General features: G+C 41.1%; 1 protein-coding gene across 10 annotated transcripts in view; it reads right to left on the minus strand.

Annotated features, from left to right (window-relative positions):
- The window catches only part of herc2 (HECT and RLD domain containing E3 ubiquitin protein ligase 2), a 225,243-nt gene that overhangs the window by 38,863 nt on the left and 171,486 nt on the right, over window positions 1–14,894 (minus strand). For all 10 annotated transcript variants that reach the window (XM_080197615.1, XM_080197614.1, XM_080197610.1 and 7 more), the window contains 11 exons: window positions 14,033–14,219; window positions 13,320–13,463; window positions 12,577–12,768; window positions 10,587–10,740; window positions 9,297–9,404; window positions 5,937–6,068; window positions 3,766–3,924; window positions 3,555–3,673; window positions 3,317–3,442; window positions 953–1,108; window positions 313–428 (listed from right to left, as the gene is read on the minus strand). In XM_080197615.1, the coding sequence (XP_080053741.1) occupies window positions 313–428; window positions 953–1,108; window positions 3,317–3,442; window positions 3,555–3,673; window positions 3,766–3,924; window positions 5,937–6,068; window positions 9,297–9,404; window positions 10,587–10,740; window positions 12,577–12,768; window positions 13,320–13,463; window positions 14,033–14,219 (1,593 nt within the window). The remainder of the gene's footprint in view (window positions 1–312; window positions 429–952; window positions 1,109–3,316; window positions 3,443–3,554; window positions 3,674–3,765; window positions 3,925–5,936; window positions 6,069–9,296; window positions 9,405–10,586; window positions 10,741–12,576; window positions 12,769–13,319; window positions 13,464–14,032; window positions 14,220–14,894) is intronic.

The following is a 14,894-nucleotide window of genomic DNA, read 5'->3' on the forward strand; positions in this document are numbered from 1 at the left end:
GAAGCAGAGAAGATGGGGGAAGACAGAAGGGGAAAAAAAGCACAAAACAACGTTGACATCGTTATATTTCATTGGAAAGAGAAGAAAAATAATTGCAGTAAAAGTGCTGTCATGGGTTAAGTTGCTCACTACTATGTCCAAGATCATGTCAAAAAAATTAGGGACATAAAAATCAGAAAAATGTTCCTTTCAAAATATTTTTAAAAGCACATTAATCTACTATTATACATAAATATTGATGTCAATGATAACAATCACTAACTTGAATATTCTCTACTTGCAATTAAATAATGACATTTACAGGTTCAGTACCTATTTATCCACTGGACAAGTTGTTCATCTTGTTCTCTTCTAAAAACATCGTGGCTCTCATGGAGAACATCCATATTTTCATTATCAGTCATTAGTTCACGGATTTTTTTTGCTACCTGTGCCAAATGCAGGACGAAATTTAGGAATCTGAAATAACATTCGAATCTTGATCTATGTTGTGCTTCGGTGGGTGTATAACTATTCACAAATTTATACATGAAGTACATCTTTCTAGATTGATGAATTTGAATGAGTTAAACAGCCTTCTTCATGCATAATAATTTCTGTACAAAGGAATTACCACCATCTTCTTTTAACACTGTTCATTGTGACAATCAAACATGAGAAACTAATGTCCATATTTCTGATCAACACTTAAATACAGAGGGCCAGATTTTTCACCCTGTTCATAGATGGAAATCTAAACTAACCCTGAGAAAATCTAGGGTACAATACAAAAATTAGTAGAGTTTTTGAGATTCAGAGGCAACAATTTAGTTCCAAAGAGTGAGCAGTGCATAGATGGTTAACATTGTACCAAATTTCAAAGCCAATTCGAAGGGTTGCAAAATAATGTGTTGAATGTTCTCTCGCAATAGACAAGGACTGGGTTTTTTTCAGTGTTCCTAATATTCATTACCTCATCAGGAAACTGCCTTGGCAATGACGTCCTCTTGTCTAGAGCCACAGCAACTCTCAAAGCCATGCAGTATCTTCTAAACCAAGCCCACTTGTGTGTCTCAGCACAGCAAGGTAGAGTATCAAGCTCCAAATCACATGCTAGAGCGACCAATACCTGCAAAACAAAGGATTGCTTCAGTAAAAATTTCTTTACACTTTCATCTTCAGACAAAAATCAGGAATCACAAATGCATGGAAACAGTATTACTGGACATTTGATTGCCTTGAAGTACTAACTTCAATCTAAACTGTTTCTGTAAACTCATAAGAATCTGTAGTGAAGGGATGAAGGTTGTGACTGGCTGGATATTAAGCAATGATTTCCATCTATTTCACCAGTAGAAGATATTTTCAACTTGTTGAAAAGGTGCACGATCTTCACGAAAGTATATTTTGCAAAGCCTTATTAACTTGTAAGTTTAAGTTAAATTTGTAAATTTTATAGCACCGATCTTTAAATGCATACATCAGCCCTGCTAATGCTATTATGATAACTGGCTGCCAGTGGTAAGTTTCGATGTTATACAGCAAAAGTATCGTAAAATTGTTTCTCGGCATATTCACCCTCCCTTGACTTGGGTGACATGGTGGTTAGCACTGCTGCCTCAGTGCCAGACACCTGGGTTCAACTCCTGGCTTGGGTTACTCTCTGTGCGGAGTCTGCATGTTCTCCCCATGTCTGCATGGGTTTTCTCCAGGTGCCCAACTTTCCTCCCACATGAAAGATGTGCTATTAGGTACATTGGCCATGTTAAATTTTCCCTCGGTGCACCTGAACAGGCAACAGGAATGTGGCGAATAGAACATTTTCATAGGAACTTCATTGCAGTGTGAACGTAAACCTACTTGTGACACTGATAAATAAACATAAATTAAGAAGTTTGAAATAAAAACAGAAAATGCTGGAAATATTCAGCAGCTTCTGCGGAGAAACAGTTAATGCTTAAGGTCATGAGGTTTAATTACAATGTTCTGATGAAAGATCCAGATCTGCTCAGTATTTCGAGAATTGTCTGCTTTTATTTCAGATTTCCAGCATCCCAGAATTTTTCTCATAAATTTAACAGTTTGTCTGATGCTTCTAAGAGGACTCACTCACTCACTCTGACAATCAGAACATTTACAGTGTGAAACTATCAGTTGTATTAAGGGCATTGGCAGCTAGTTTTTCCACTACTCTTGCTATTCTTTCATGGCTTAACAACAATCTTTCCCAACAAAGCCCATTTGCTCTCGTTTTCTGGTCAACGTCGTTCCAATGAACGGTTTTGGTATTCTAAAAGCTAAGCAGGTTGCCAAAAAAAACGCAGTCAACTTCTTCAGGAGTAAATGACCTATTTATTTCGTAACTAAAGCCACTCCAAAGTCCGGTAGAATGCTCAGCTTTATAAACTGGTTCTCAAGAATCCAAATCTAAAGTAACAATGAATAATAATTATGAGTACAGTTTGCATCCCATTATAGAGAGGACATTGAAACCGCAGGGAACATTCAGCGTTGATTGACCTCCAGAAGGAAGGTTGGCCAGAACAAGCCCATCCCACAACCGTTACACTCTTGAAGCAGGTGATTTTGGTCCAGAGCGAGATCTCCACCCCTCAGCAGAAGGTCCTGAACTCAGGAATTGTTAATCAAACAGCAACTCCATCAGTCACAGCAGCACCAGGACTCAATGCTGGGTGCTGCACGAAATAGCATAAAAAGATTATGGCTGACACAGAAAGGCAAGTTTCCAGCAATGATGGGGGAAGGGAGGCATCCTAGAGTCCAAGGCAGAGCCAGGCTTCGTGGGCCATGGAAGAAAGGGGGAATGGGATTGACATTTGAGGGGGCGGGGGGTTTGGTTTGCCTCCACCACTTGCAGAACAAACCCCAAATAAGATAATCCCCCTGCCTCCCCCTCCACCCCATTTCCCTTTCCTTCCTGCCCTTTTTCATACAGTTCAAAAAGCGACCTGCTCATGCCAGCTGTATTATGCTGCAGGCCACCTATTACTTTGAACAATAGGTTTGCTAACAAACCTAATTAACCTTTAATTATATACTGGCATGTGGGCCGTCAATTTCTGCACCCATCTAGCATGTAATGGGGATCAGCGGGAAGGTGGTGGGCGAGCCACCCAACCTATTTTACCTGCCTCTCCATTGAAAGCCCAACCGGCAGGGAAATCTAAAATCCAGCCCCAGGAGTCAAACTCAAGACCCGCTGCTTGTATCTTTATTTACCGGAACGTTGGAAAGTTTGTGTGTGAAAAGGTAGGAAAACATTTACACTTAAGTCTCAACTTCCAAATGTTTAATACACAGATATGAACATGACTACCTTGAAGAATGGACTATGAAGGAGCTGCTTCCCGCCTCTTACAATAGGATCTTCATATTCATACTGACGCTGCAAAGCCTCTGGTAGACCTTTGACTAACGCAGCTAAAGCAGTCCCAGTAAAACTCTGAAAGAAAAGGCACCTCCAAAGTGAGCAAACAATGCTGGACTTCTTTGAACAAAGAGCCATCAAGTGAGCAAATATCTAAACTACATTCTGAATTGGATTGTCAGCATACCAGAGATCGAGACTCTCCATCACTGTCCCCAAGAAGCCTGTTGATATTTATAGTCTGACCAAACTCGGTTGTCAGGAGTTTGCGCAGTCTCTGCAAGGCCCACATCCTGTGACTAGCAGCTTTTATATAAAGTAAAAGGTTGTTAATACATTGCAGTCTTCACAATGCCCAACAAATGAATAGTTTCTCCATTTCACCTTTTAATACTTACCAAGTGCACTCAGCTGAGCACAGGCAGCTAAAGAGGCAGCTAAACGGGGCACAATACTTCTGTTTGATGCAAAGCTTAATCGGAAATCCAGTAGGCAGGTAACCAAATCCATTGAAGGGCATGACAGAATGCAACGATCTGACAAAAGATCTTTAGGACCTGATCCAAATAGTTAAAAAAAAACATTGACTGAATAACTACAGCGCAACAAAAATCAAAATATATGGTAAGCCAAAACCAAAGATGTTTATTCAGAAACATTTAACATTACAAATATAGATTACTGTTACATGATTAAGCAAGTCCATATTATGAAAGCTCTAACACAGATTCACAAAACTCATGGAGTGATAAAAAAAGTTTACACCTTGTGATTTTTCAGAGCATTCATGATCTCAACTATGGCACTCAGAATAAGCGGCAAGTAGTTCCCAAATAGGAGGAGCAGACAAATGAATTTTGGACTGCTCTGATTTTAATTCTGCTTTGACCAGGAGATGGTGCATTTTCCTGATGCATTTTTGGGCTAAAGGATTGCATGCAGCAAAAAATGTTTCCAGGAGGTTTACTGTTGAAAATTTTAAGGACACAATTTTGATAGGTGGTCAGCCAATGAAAAAAATTTCAGTAGATACTAACCATGATAACAGTGGGTAATAATGTTGCCATTGTAGAAGACAAAACAGCATCTATCTAATCACCACCTCACAAATTTTCGTAAATAAAAAAGGCATATTCAATTCAAGGATTCTGACAGCAGCGCATGGCAAGCCTTTTGGCAAGGTCCCACAGGGTTAGTTAATTAAAAGCACATGGGATCCAGAAGGAAGTAGCAAGCTGGATGCATAGAAAGCGTTCTTTCTGGTTGTATCACAGCTTGGTATGGCTCCTGCTCTGCCCAAGACTGCAAAGAACTACAAAAGGTCATTAATGTAGCCCAACCCATCACACAAACCAGTCTCCTAACCACTGACTCAGTCTACACTTCCCGCTGCCTCAACAAAGCCAGCATAATTAAGGAACCCATGCACCCCAGACATTCTCTCTTCCACCTTCTTCCGTCGAGAAAAAGATACAAAAGTCTGAGGTCATGTGCCAACTGACTCAAGAACAGTTTCTTTCCTGCTGCTGTCAGACTTTTGAATGGATTTACCTCGTATTAAGTTGATCTTTCTCTGCACCCTAGCTATGAGTGTAACATTCTGCACTCTCTCCTTTCCTTCCCTATGAAGGGTATGCTTTGTCTGTATAGCGCGCAAGAAACAGACAACAATAAATCAAATCAAAAATGGCATATGGAATTCAATCCAGGAAAGAATGAAGAAATGCAAATCAAGTGAATGTACGATAAATGGCAATTTGTTAAGTAGTTTAGAGTAACAGGAGTGTATGTCAACAGATCTCTGAAAGAAGCAGGCTAAGTAGATAAGGAGATCATGAAGATATGCAGAATATTTTTCTTTATTGATTTAGTACAAGAGGAGAGGAACAAGGAGGTTGTGCTAGAGATGTACAAAATGATAGTTAAACCACAGCTGCATATGGTTCTGGTCACTGCCTTACAGAAAGGAAGTGAACACACTTGAGCGGGTACAGAAGAGGTTTATGGGGCTGTTGCTAGGATTGGAGAATTTTAGGAAGGAGTAAAGAATGGATAGGTTGGGTTTATTTTCTTTGGAAGGGAGGAGACTGAGGGGAGTTTAAATTGTGAAGCGCAAGATTATAAGGGGCCTGGATAGAGTACGACAGCAGAGAGGTCAAGCACCAGGAGACACAGATTTAAATTAACTGGAGAAAGGAGCGGAGGGTAGTCGAGAGGTAATCCTTTTACCCAGAGGGTGGTAGAGATCTGGAACTGTCTGTCTGAAAGGCTGGTAGAGGCAAACAATTGGAGGTGCACTTGAGATGTCATAACCTACAGATGTACTTAACTAGAATTGGAAGTTGGGATTAGACTGGACAGCTCTTTTTCAGCCAACACAGACACAGTGGGCCAAAGATTCTCCTTCTATACCATAATGCTGAATATTTGAACCCCTCAAAATGTACCACTTTCTAGCAATTGTTGTAAAAACATACTCCAATGAGTACAAATAAAGTTTTGCTTTCAGGGCTGTTTGGCTTCCTTACCAATCTACTTTCTAATGGAAAAATACAGAAGCACACATTACCTGCAGCAGGCATTATTGGATACACTGTAAATCGCCATCCCCAGCCATTCACAGAACCATCACTGGTAAATTTCCACTTCAGCTCATCACCGGGAATTCTCAGCTCACTGGACCAGTCAGACCACTCCCGACCTGCGATAGCCAATGCATAATTAAACTACAAATGCAGGACATAAGTTTATTACACTATGACAGCCAATAACTTTCTGGGAGGTACGGTGGCACAGTGGTTAGCATAGCTACCTCATAGTGCCAGGGACCTCGGTTCAACTTCAGCATGGGGTGACTACCTGTGTAGAGGTTGCACGTTCTCCCTGTGTCTGTGTGGGTTTCCTCTGGGTGTCCTGGTTTCCTTCCACACTCCAAAGATGTGCAGGATAGGTGCATTGGCCAGGCTAAATTGTCCCTTAGTGTCAGGGAGACTCGCAGTGTGAATACATGGGATTACGGGGATTGAGTCTGAGTGGGATTGTTGTCAGTGCAGGCTTGATGGGCTGAATGGCCTGCTTCTGCACCACAGGGATTCTATGATTGTTTGATTTGCTGTCTTAAATTCAAAATGTTGTGCAGTCAGTAGAAACCCCATTCACGTTTTTCTTTAAAGATGTGCAGCCACAGATTCTGTGTGGGTGTTTTTTATTCTTCCAAATATTTATACTGCATTCTGACCCAGCTTTGCTCTTCCCATTTTTCCAGTTACAAAATGCCCAAAAGATATAAATCTGTCGGTGACAGAATACAAAATAAAACTTTGCGTCACTTTAAAATATAAAGCAATAGAGAAAGGGTCCCTGGTAAGAAAATTATAATTTACTGAATAATCATTTGTCATGTTTTTAAACAAATCATGAAGAAGTGAATATAAAGATAGCGTTGTATCCTATTAAAAAATTAATTTGTGGGATGTGGGCATCGCTACTAGGCCAGCATTTATTGCCCATCCCTAGTTGCCCTAAAGAAGGTGATGGCGAACTGCTGCAGTCCCTGAGATGCAGATACATGTACAGGTGTTGTTAGGTAGGATTTAGACCTAGCAACAGTGAAGAATGACAATATATTTCCAAGTCAGGTCTGAATTGGGCAGCACAGAGGTTAGCACTGCTGTCTCACAGCTCCAGGGACCTGGGTTCAATTCCCGGCTTGGGTCACTGTGTGGAATTTGCACGTTCTCCCCGTGTCTGTGTGGGTTTCCCCCGAGCGCTCCGGTTTCCTCCCACACTCCAAAGATGAGGTTCATACAAGTTCATAGAAAGCCTGCAGTACAGAAGGAGGCCATCCAGCCCATTGAGTCTGCACCGACAACAATCCCAGCCAGGCCCTATTCCCGAAACCCCACATATTTACTCAGCCAATCCCTTTAACGTACAATCCCGGGACACTAAGGGACAATTTAGCATGGCAATCAACCTAACCCACACATCATTGGACTGTGGGAGGAAACCAGAGCACCTGGAGGAAACTTGCACAGATACGGGGAGAATGTGCAGACTCCACACTGATAGTGACTCAAACCAGGAATCAAACCCAGGTCCCTGGAACTGTGAGGCAGCAGTGATAAGCACTGTGCCATCATGCCGCCCAATGTGTGGGTTAGTTTGATTGCTAAATTGCCCCTTAGTGTCAGGGGACTAGCAGGGTAAATATGTAGAGCTACGGAAACAGGGCCTGGATGGGAATGTTGTTGGTGCAGACGCGATGGGCTGAATGGCCTCTTTCTGCACTGTATGGATTCTATGAATTGGTGGGAACCTCCAGGCAGTGGTGTTCTCAAGTATCTGCTGCCTTTGTCCTTCTAGTTAGCAGTGGTTGTGGATTTGGAAGATGCTGCCTGATGAACCTTTGTGAAGTCCTGCAGTGCATCTTGTAGATGGTACACATTGCTACCACTGTCCATCAGTGGTGGAAGGATTGAATGATTGTGGAAGGGGCAGCAATCAAGCAGGCTGCTTTGTTCTGGATGATGTATTGAAGAGCAGAGCAGAGCAGATTTGAGGGCCTGAACTTGGGACTCACAGAATCCCTATATTGCAGAAGGAGGCCGTCAAGTCTGCACCAACTCTCCAACAGAGTATTTTACCCGTGTCCACCGCCTCACCCTATACCTGAAACCCCACAGTTACCCTGCTAATCCATCTGACCCACACATCTTGGGACACTCAGAAGCAATGTAGCATGATCAATCTACCTAACCAGCACATCTTTGGACTGAGGGGGGAAACTCACACAGACACAGGAAGAACATGTAAACTCCAGTCACCCAACGCTGGAATCGAACCAAGATTCTCAGCTCCGTGAGGCAGCAGTGCTAACCACTGTGCCACCATGCTGCCCACCATACTCCTGCTCCAAGTTCTTACGATTCTTATGTGAACGAGTCAGAAGAGACCAATAGGAATTAAAAGTTGTGAGCCTTTTCCTCCAAAAATGAACAGCATCTCCAATACATGATAAAGTCACTTCAAAGGGACCTTGAACGGTACGGTTACCGATCATTTTAAACCAACCAATCCAGCCTGAAACTGATATGACTGGATCAGATCAGACATTCATTTATAGGCTGTTTGACTTTACATTCCACTGACTCCAAATCAGATGGTGTGTAAAACAAAGAGCGTATTAGATCTGGTTAGATTCCTCCGGGCAGGCTGTGGCAACAACCCAAGCTAGAAATAGTGTCCACGGCATAGATTAGGGTTTCAACAGCAGATAGGAGTGGAGGCAAGTGATATTATAGAGAGTTTAAACCTGAAAAGATGGAGGGAGAAAAATTAGGATTGAAACAAAAGAGTTCTTTGTCTGTATATTATTGGCTTATCTGGTTCTTAACCTTTCAATGCTGGGCACCCACAGTAAGCGAAAAATGTGTGAGAATCTGCAGAAAATCATTAATGTTGCACTGAATGAAATTTAGTTCATAAAATCACTATGAACTAGATTCCATTCAGTGCGACATTAATGATTTTCTGCACAAACCTTGCTCAGTAGCCGGTTTACCTCCATTACATTTCTTTTCCAAATGGTCATTTCTTAGCCAAATTAACTGAATCTTTCATTTGAACTTGGCATGACCAGAAGCTGTTTTACTCTAAATAAGAAGTCCAATAAAATTATATGGCACAGTGCCCTTCGTTGTTCAAGAAGATTTCTGGCCCGGAAGCTTCCAATGCTATAAAAGTTTCCAATAGACTAAACAAAAGTAGCACAAATGCATTAACAGCCTATGAAATGCTGAGAATCTATGCAGAGAGAGGGGAAAGGAAGGCAGTTTAGAGATGCCATCAATCTTCCAGCCATAAAGATCAAAAGAAAAGTTGTAATCACACGCACATGAAAGCAGTTCGGATGTATAAAAGTTAGTACCTGATCGAACAGACACAATCCTGTTGGCACCATCCATTATGGTCAATGGATCGTGACGGCGCTCTGTGGAGCACTGCCGGTCGAACTCAACTCTCAGGCCTTCAGCCCCTAAGAAATGCATTAACAGCCTATGAAATACTGAGAATCTACCCAGATAGAGCTTGCACTTATATGCTTGTGCATCTTAACTTTCCTTCCATGGATTAGTTATTCATTCTATTATGATCCCATTACAGGGCAATAACTTTTAAAAAGGATTTTAAACTTTCAGTGAACAGTCGAAACGACGACACAACAAGATTTCATGCTTTAAGACTGCCACAAACAAACTAAAAGCACCATTAACTGAACACTATGTCAGTAGGCAATCTATACTTTAGACAACTTAATAGCGTTTTCCCATTTTACTTTTAACATAACTGAAAATGCCACTCCACAGTTGTACCTTATATTGTCTCTTAAGTAGACCTAATGCTCCTGGAACCAGTCCAAAGTGATTCTTAGCACCCAAGGTTTACGTCTGCGCTTTTCCTTTCCCAGTCTGGTAACTTGTTACCCCAAAACTGTACTTCACAATGAGTGCTTTTCCTGGAGATTCTCTCTCTACCTCAAACTGAACAAAATTTTCCGGCCTGGTTCGAAATCATCACAAATTTGGTCTTTCCAATCAACCTCGAGCTCCCACCCTATTCCCACACGGTGAACCATAGAGACTTGCTGCTTTTATCTGCTCCTTCTTTTTCTTCCAGATTCTGGCAGACTGATTGGCCTGGCAAATTCAGGGATATATATATATTATCTGGTCATCCAATGGCCTCCTATGCAGCCTTCCCCACTCAAAGCTCATCTTCCTGACATGAACCACAAGAGCTTTGTACTCAGATAGAAATACTGAATAGTTATTCATTAAACTTTATTCTATCTTCAAATTAAGTGAACAGAATAATTGTTCACAATACCTGACATTGTTAACCCCTTCCTGGGACTTTCGAGACTAACAATCTATACATTATCAGTCTAAATGTTTGTCTTTGTCTACAGGTGTATTTGCATTTTCTTCCCAGTAAAATAACCTTGGCCCTCCTTTAATCCCTAACAACCACAGGCAGAATTCAGAGCAGGTCACATATCCCCCTTCATTTTCCCTAACTTAAGGACACAGTCCCAAAATAATCTTGTAAACCATGTATTTGTAACAATTCCAAGTACAGAAAAGTGACAAGAGATATTTGTGACCAAACATTTAACATCATTGACCTCTGACCCAACATACTTGCATGAGGTGGATACCTGGTATTTTCACTGTCCCACTGGTGGATGTGTCATCAGTGTACGGGTGACTGCTTTCCACTATCACTGGCTGAGGAGAATGGCGCCCACTTTGAGAATCGGAGGCCACATCTTCTAACTCGGTCACACACAGCTCCAACAACATGTCAGCCACCTGCAGAGTGGAAATCAGAAGAGGGACAAGTAAAGGACATGGACCAATAAAAAAAGCTCAGAATAAATGAGAAAAGGCCATCAGACAATAAATCATGAAAGCTTGCCTCAAAAATGAAGGGCAACAATGACTCCAATATAGTTACTGAAACATAGTGTAGAAAAATTTTATAGTAGAATGTACATTCTTATTTTAATTGACACGATTGAGGTTAACAAGCTTCAAATGCTTGAATCATAGAATCCCTACAGTACAAAAGGAGGCCATTTGGCCCATCTACTCTGCACCAACCACAATCCCACCCAGGCCCTACCCGCATGCATTTACCCTAGTTGGTCCCCCCAATACTGAGGTGCAATTTAGTATGGCCGATCCAACTTTTAAAGATTTAGTAACTCAAAAGGCAAAATCAAATAAAAATATTTTAATGACTCCAGTAAACAAGGGAGAAAAGATAGGTACAGATTCAGGTTCATGATTACAATACATTGAACTTTATATGAAGAACACTAACCCATCCACTACGATAACAGACAGTTTCCACTCTGCCAAAGTTACAAGAGATCTAATTGATTAAATTTGCAGTCCTTAATCTTCAACTTATCCTCAATTTGCTGATGCAATTTCAACATGTAATCATTAAATGTCATCATTAGTGTCAGCCAATGCTACAGATGAAATTTTAAATATCATAATTCCAATTCATAAATCTTTCCTAACACAAATTTGTTGAAATCACCATTTTGATTTAATAACATGATTTTTTGATTTGATTTATTATTGTCACCTGTATTGGGATATAGTGAAAAGTATTGCTTCTTGCACGCTATACTGACAAAGCATACCGCTCGCAGAGCACATAGGAGACAAAAAAGGAGAGAGTGCAGAGTGCAATGTTACTCCAAAGTCAGGATGAAATAAAGAGTCATTGATCATCAATTCCATCCCTCGTCAATACTCAGTTAGGGAAAGGGAACTGCAGATGTTTAGAATAGCCACTGGGCAAAGTACTGGCTGACAGCTGTTACCCACAGAACTGTACCATCACTTGCTGTTTCCAGAGCGAGTAGAAAAAGAACAAGCAGCCAGCAAACTTCAGCAAAATTTAAGAGATCACCCATTCAATAAAAAAAACAAAGTTCTGTTCCCTGTCCTTCAGCCAAGACGTTTGGACAGAACAAGTGTTGTACTTCTAAACAGTTGCTTCCAACACATTAAATAACAGACTATTCAAGACAGTTGCCACTAAATAAGGCATACCTAGTATTTTTACTTCCCAAAAGGTGGCACATGGCACTTCTTAATTGATTTGAAATTATTGGGTGTTGCGCGTACAAGTGCTTAATATGTCCTTACATTGCTAGGTATCTTAACAAAGGTATTCACCCTCTTATTTTAAAGAAAAAAATGTTTCCATTAAAACAGCATAGTAGTTAGCACTGCTCCCTCACAGCGCCAGGGACCAGATTCAGGGTCACTGCCTGTGCAGAATCTGCATGTTCTCCCCATGCCTGCATGGGTTTCCTCCAGATGCTCTGGTTTCCTCCCACAGTCTGAAAGAGGCGCTGGTTAGGTGCTTCAGCCATGCTAAATTCTCCCTCAGTGTACCTAAACAGGCACCCGAGTGTGGCAGCTAGGGGATTTTCACAGTAACTTCATTACAGTGTTAATGTAAGCCTACTTGTGACACCAATAAATACTAAAAAAAAATCTCAACCCTCATGTGAGTATCCCACTCAGCAATTTGAAGGTTCATGTTGAAAAAGAAGCAGCACATTGCTGTCTGGGTTATCAAGCAACAACTTTGTTTGATGATATTGAAGCATTTGTATTTACCTGTGGGTAGGCTGTGCCCATGGCTGACAGCACAGCTGACAAGACATCTTTGCCCTTCTCACCAGCACGGTTTGACACGGCCAGCTTCAACAAATCAACCATCACTCGGGTGTCATCTGGCACAAGCAGACTTGTGAATTCATCCAAGTGCTGCGGTTCTGGTCCTGATGACTTTGTTTGGTTTTCGGAATCCTTTCAGCAGAAAAGGAAAACATCATTTCAAACTTTGAAGTTGAATAAAATGAAAACTGCACACTTTTCTTTAAAATATGGAAGACAAAACAGTTAAAATATTTATTTATTTGCCTTTCAAATTTATATAGTGCATCCTCCATTTACTGTCTCGTTCAAAGTACAGTCAACAATTAATATTCCAGTTGCTCTATTCAAAGCTCTCTCACTTTCCTGGCTTAGTTCTAGCAAAGCAGGCAACAATATTTACCCGCCTAACAAAATCTGACGAATTTGAACTTCTCTTGGTCACTGACTACAATGCTACCTTGTTACAATATAGACCTGGTTTTTGAACGAGACAGAAAATGCGAAAACCACTACTTACATCCAAAAGAAAAATATCAGAGCAGCCATTTCCCACCAAACACCTGAAAAGGATTGATTCTAACCCAAGCTATTAATTTGTCAATACTGCTCACTAAACTCTAGACATAATCGACACAATGCACCATCATGCTTCAGCGTGCCTTAGTAAATCATTTCCGTTATATTGCCGTTGTATCAATTACCTCCTTTGTTTTGGTCATGGTCTCTGCGATGATACTGGCAGCCCTAGGGTCATCAGTTACAGGAATGAAAGGACGAGCAGAGGTAGTTGAGGTAGAGGGTGTTACTGCAGACGATGGCGTGACAGCTTCCTCTGAGGGTGCAACCTTTGGGGCAAAACAGCATCTTTTAGAGTTCTGAGAAATAGTTCTTGAAAGTCTCAAAAGGATTAAAAGGTCCCAAAATAGTACAGTGTAGAACATAAAAGTCGGGGAGACAATTCTTTAAGGACAAAATTGTTCAAGCTGAAATGTCCATCACATTTGAATTTCACCAACTTGTTAGGCTAAGCTCTTTGGTTTGTTAATGTCCTATTTTTTGAATAAAGGTGGTGAACTGGCATTTCCTGCTTTCCAGCAACCAACTAGATGTCTACACTAGAAATGATATCGTTTAAACTGTGGTGAAATATCATTTTCTATCTTCTATCCAAGAGAAATTTGGTGGGGTGGAGAAGGGAGTGAAAGCCAGTGAAGGATTAATCCGCTGGTAAACGTGCTGTTAATTCCCTTCTCGTCATTTTGAACGATGGCCTAATGCTAAACATGGTTCATTTTTATCTTCGCACCAACCCATGATCCCAAATGTTTGGCACTACATTCATGCTTCAAATGTTAACTTGGAGAATCCTACCCAGTGTCAAACAACCGTCCAAGGTTTGCAGTTATATTCTCACCTCCCCTCTTCTGTCCTGCCAAGGGTTTGGACTCAGTCTCTCCTCCCTGTCACTTGGCACTTCTGAAGCACCCTCACCAGCTGGGCTTGTGGCTGCAGATGAGTCTGCTGGCGGTACAGGAGATGATGATGTGCATTCCACAGGCGCAATCATACTGGCTGGCATCAAAGCTCCTACCAAAGCATCCCTGCAGGGAAATAAGTTAATCAAAAATCCTCATAAAAGGGAAGCTTAAATCAGTAAAACAAAATGTGATTGTAGTTTTGTATGTCTGGGCTTGCTAACGTGTAATTTTCCACCTATTATAATGGAGGAATACAAAGTCACAATCTGTCAAATGAGAGATCAGAAAACCCCATCCAATTATGTTAACATACAAAGGAAACAGCCAGTTATCGAAATGAGGAAAACAATTAATTATGTTGAAAAATTGAAAGGAGATAACTGTTGTAAAAGAGAAACAAGTTGATCATCAAGATGAATAAAGACAGACAAGATGATGCACAAGAGATCAGAATAGAAGGTCAAGAATAGTGTGAGCGCAACAGAAATAAAAGTTAGCAGCACTGGGACAGATGTGACAGAGGTGGAGAAATTAGGCAAATGGGATGCAGTCCTTACAGAAAGCAAGATTTGAGAGGCTGTAGCCAAGGTAATGGTGGGAATCAGTGGGCTCATAATGAATATTGTCTATCAGCAGAAACCGAGACAGAAGTCAAGGAAGGGGAGGGAGGTGATGGAGATGGACCATGTAAAGATGAGAGAGGGGTAGAAATTGGAAGCAGAATTGCTAAATTTTGTCCTCACCCTTTCTCTTCAAGGGTCATGCTAAGGTCTCCCTTGTTCTCACTTTTCACTCCAC

The sequence above is a fragment of the Carcharhinus amblyrhynchos genome, chromosome 10 (assembly GCF_965287045.1).
Source record: "Carcharhinus amblyrhynchos chromosome 10, sCarAmb.v2.hapA, whole genome shotgun sequence".
Taxonomy (NCBI): domain Eukaryota; kingdom Metazoa; phylum Chordata; class Chondrichthyes; order Carcharhiniformes; family Carcharhinidae; genus Carcharhinus; species Carcharhinus amblyrhynchos.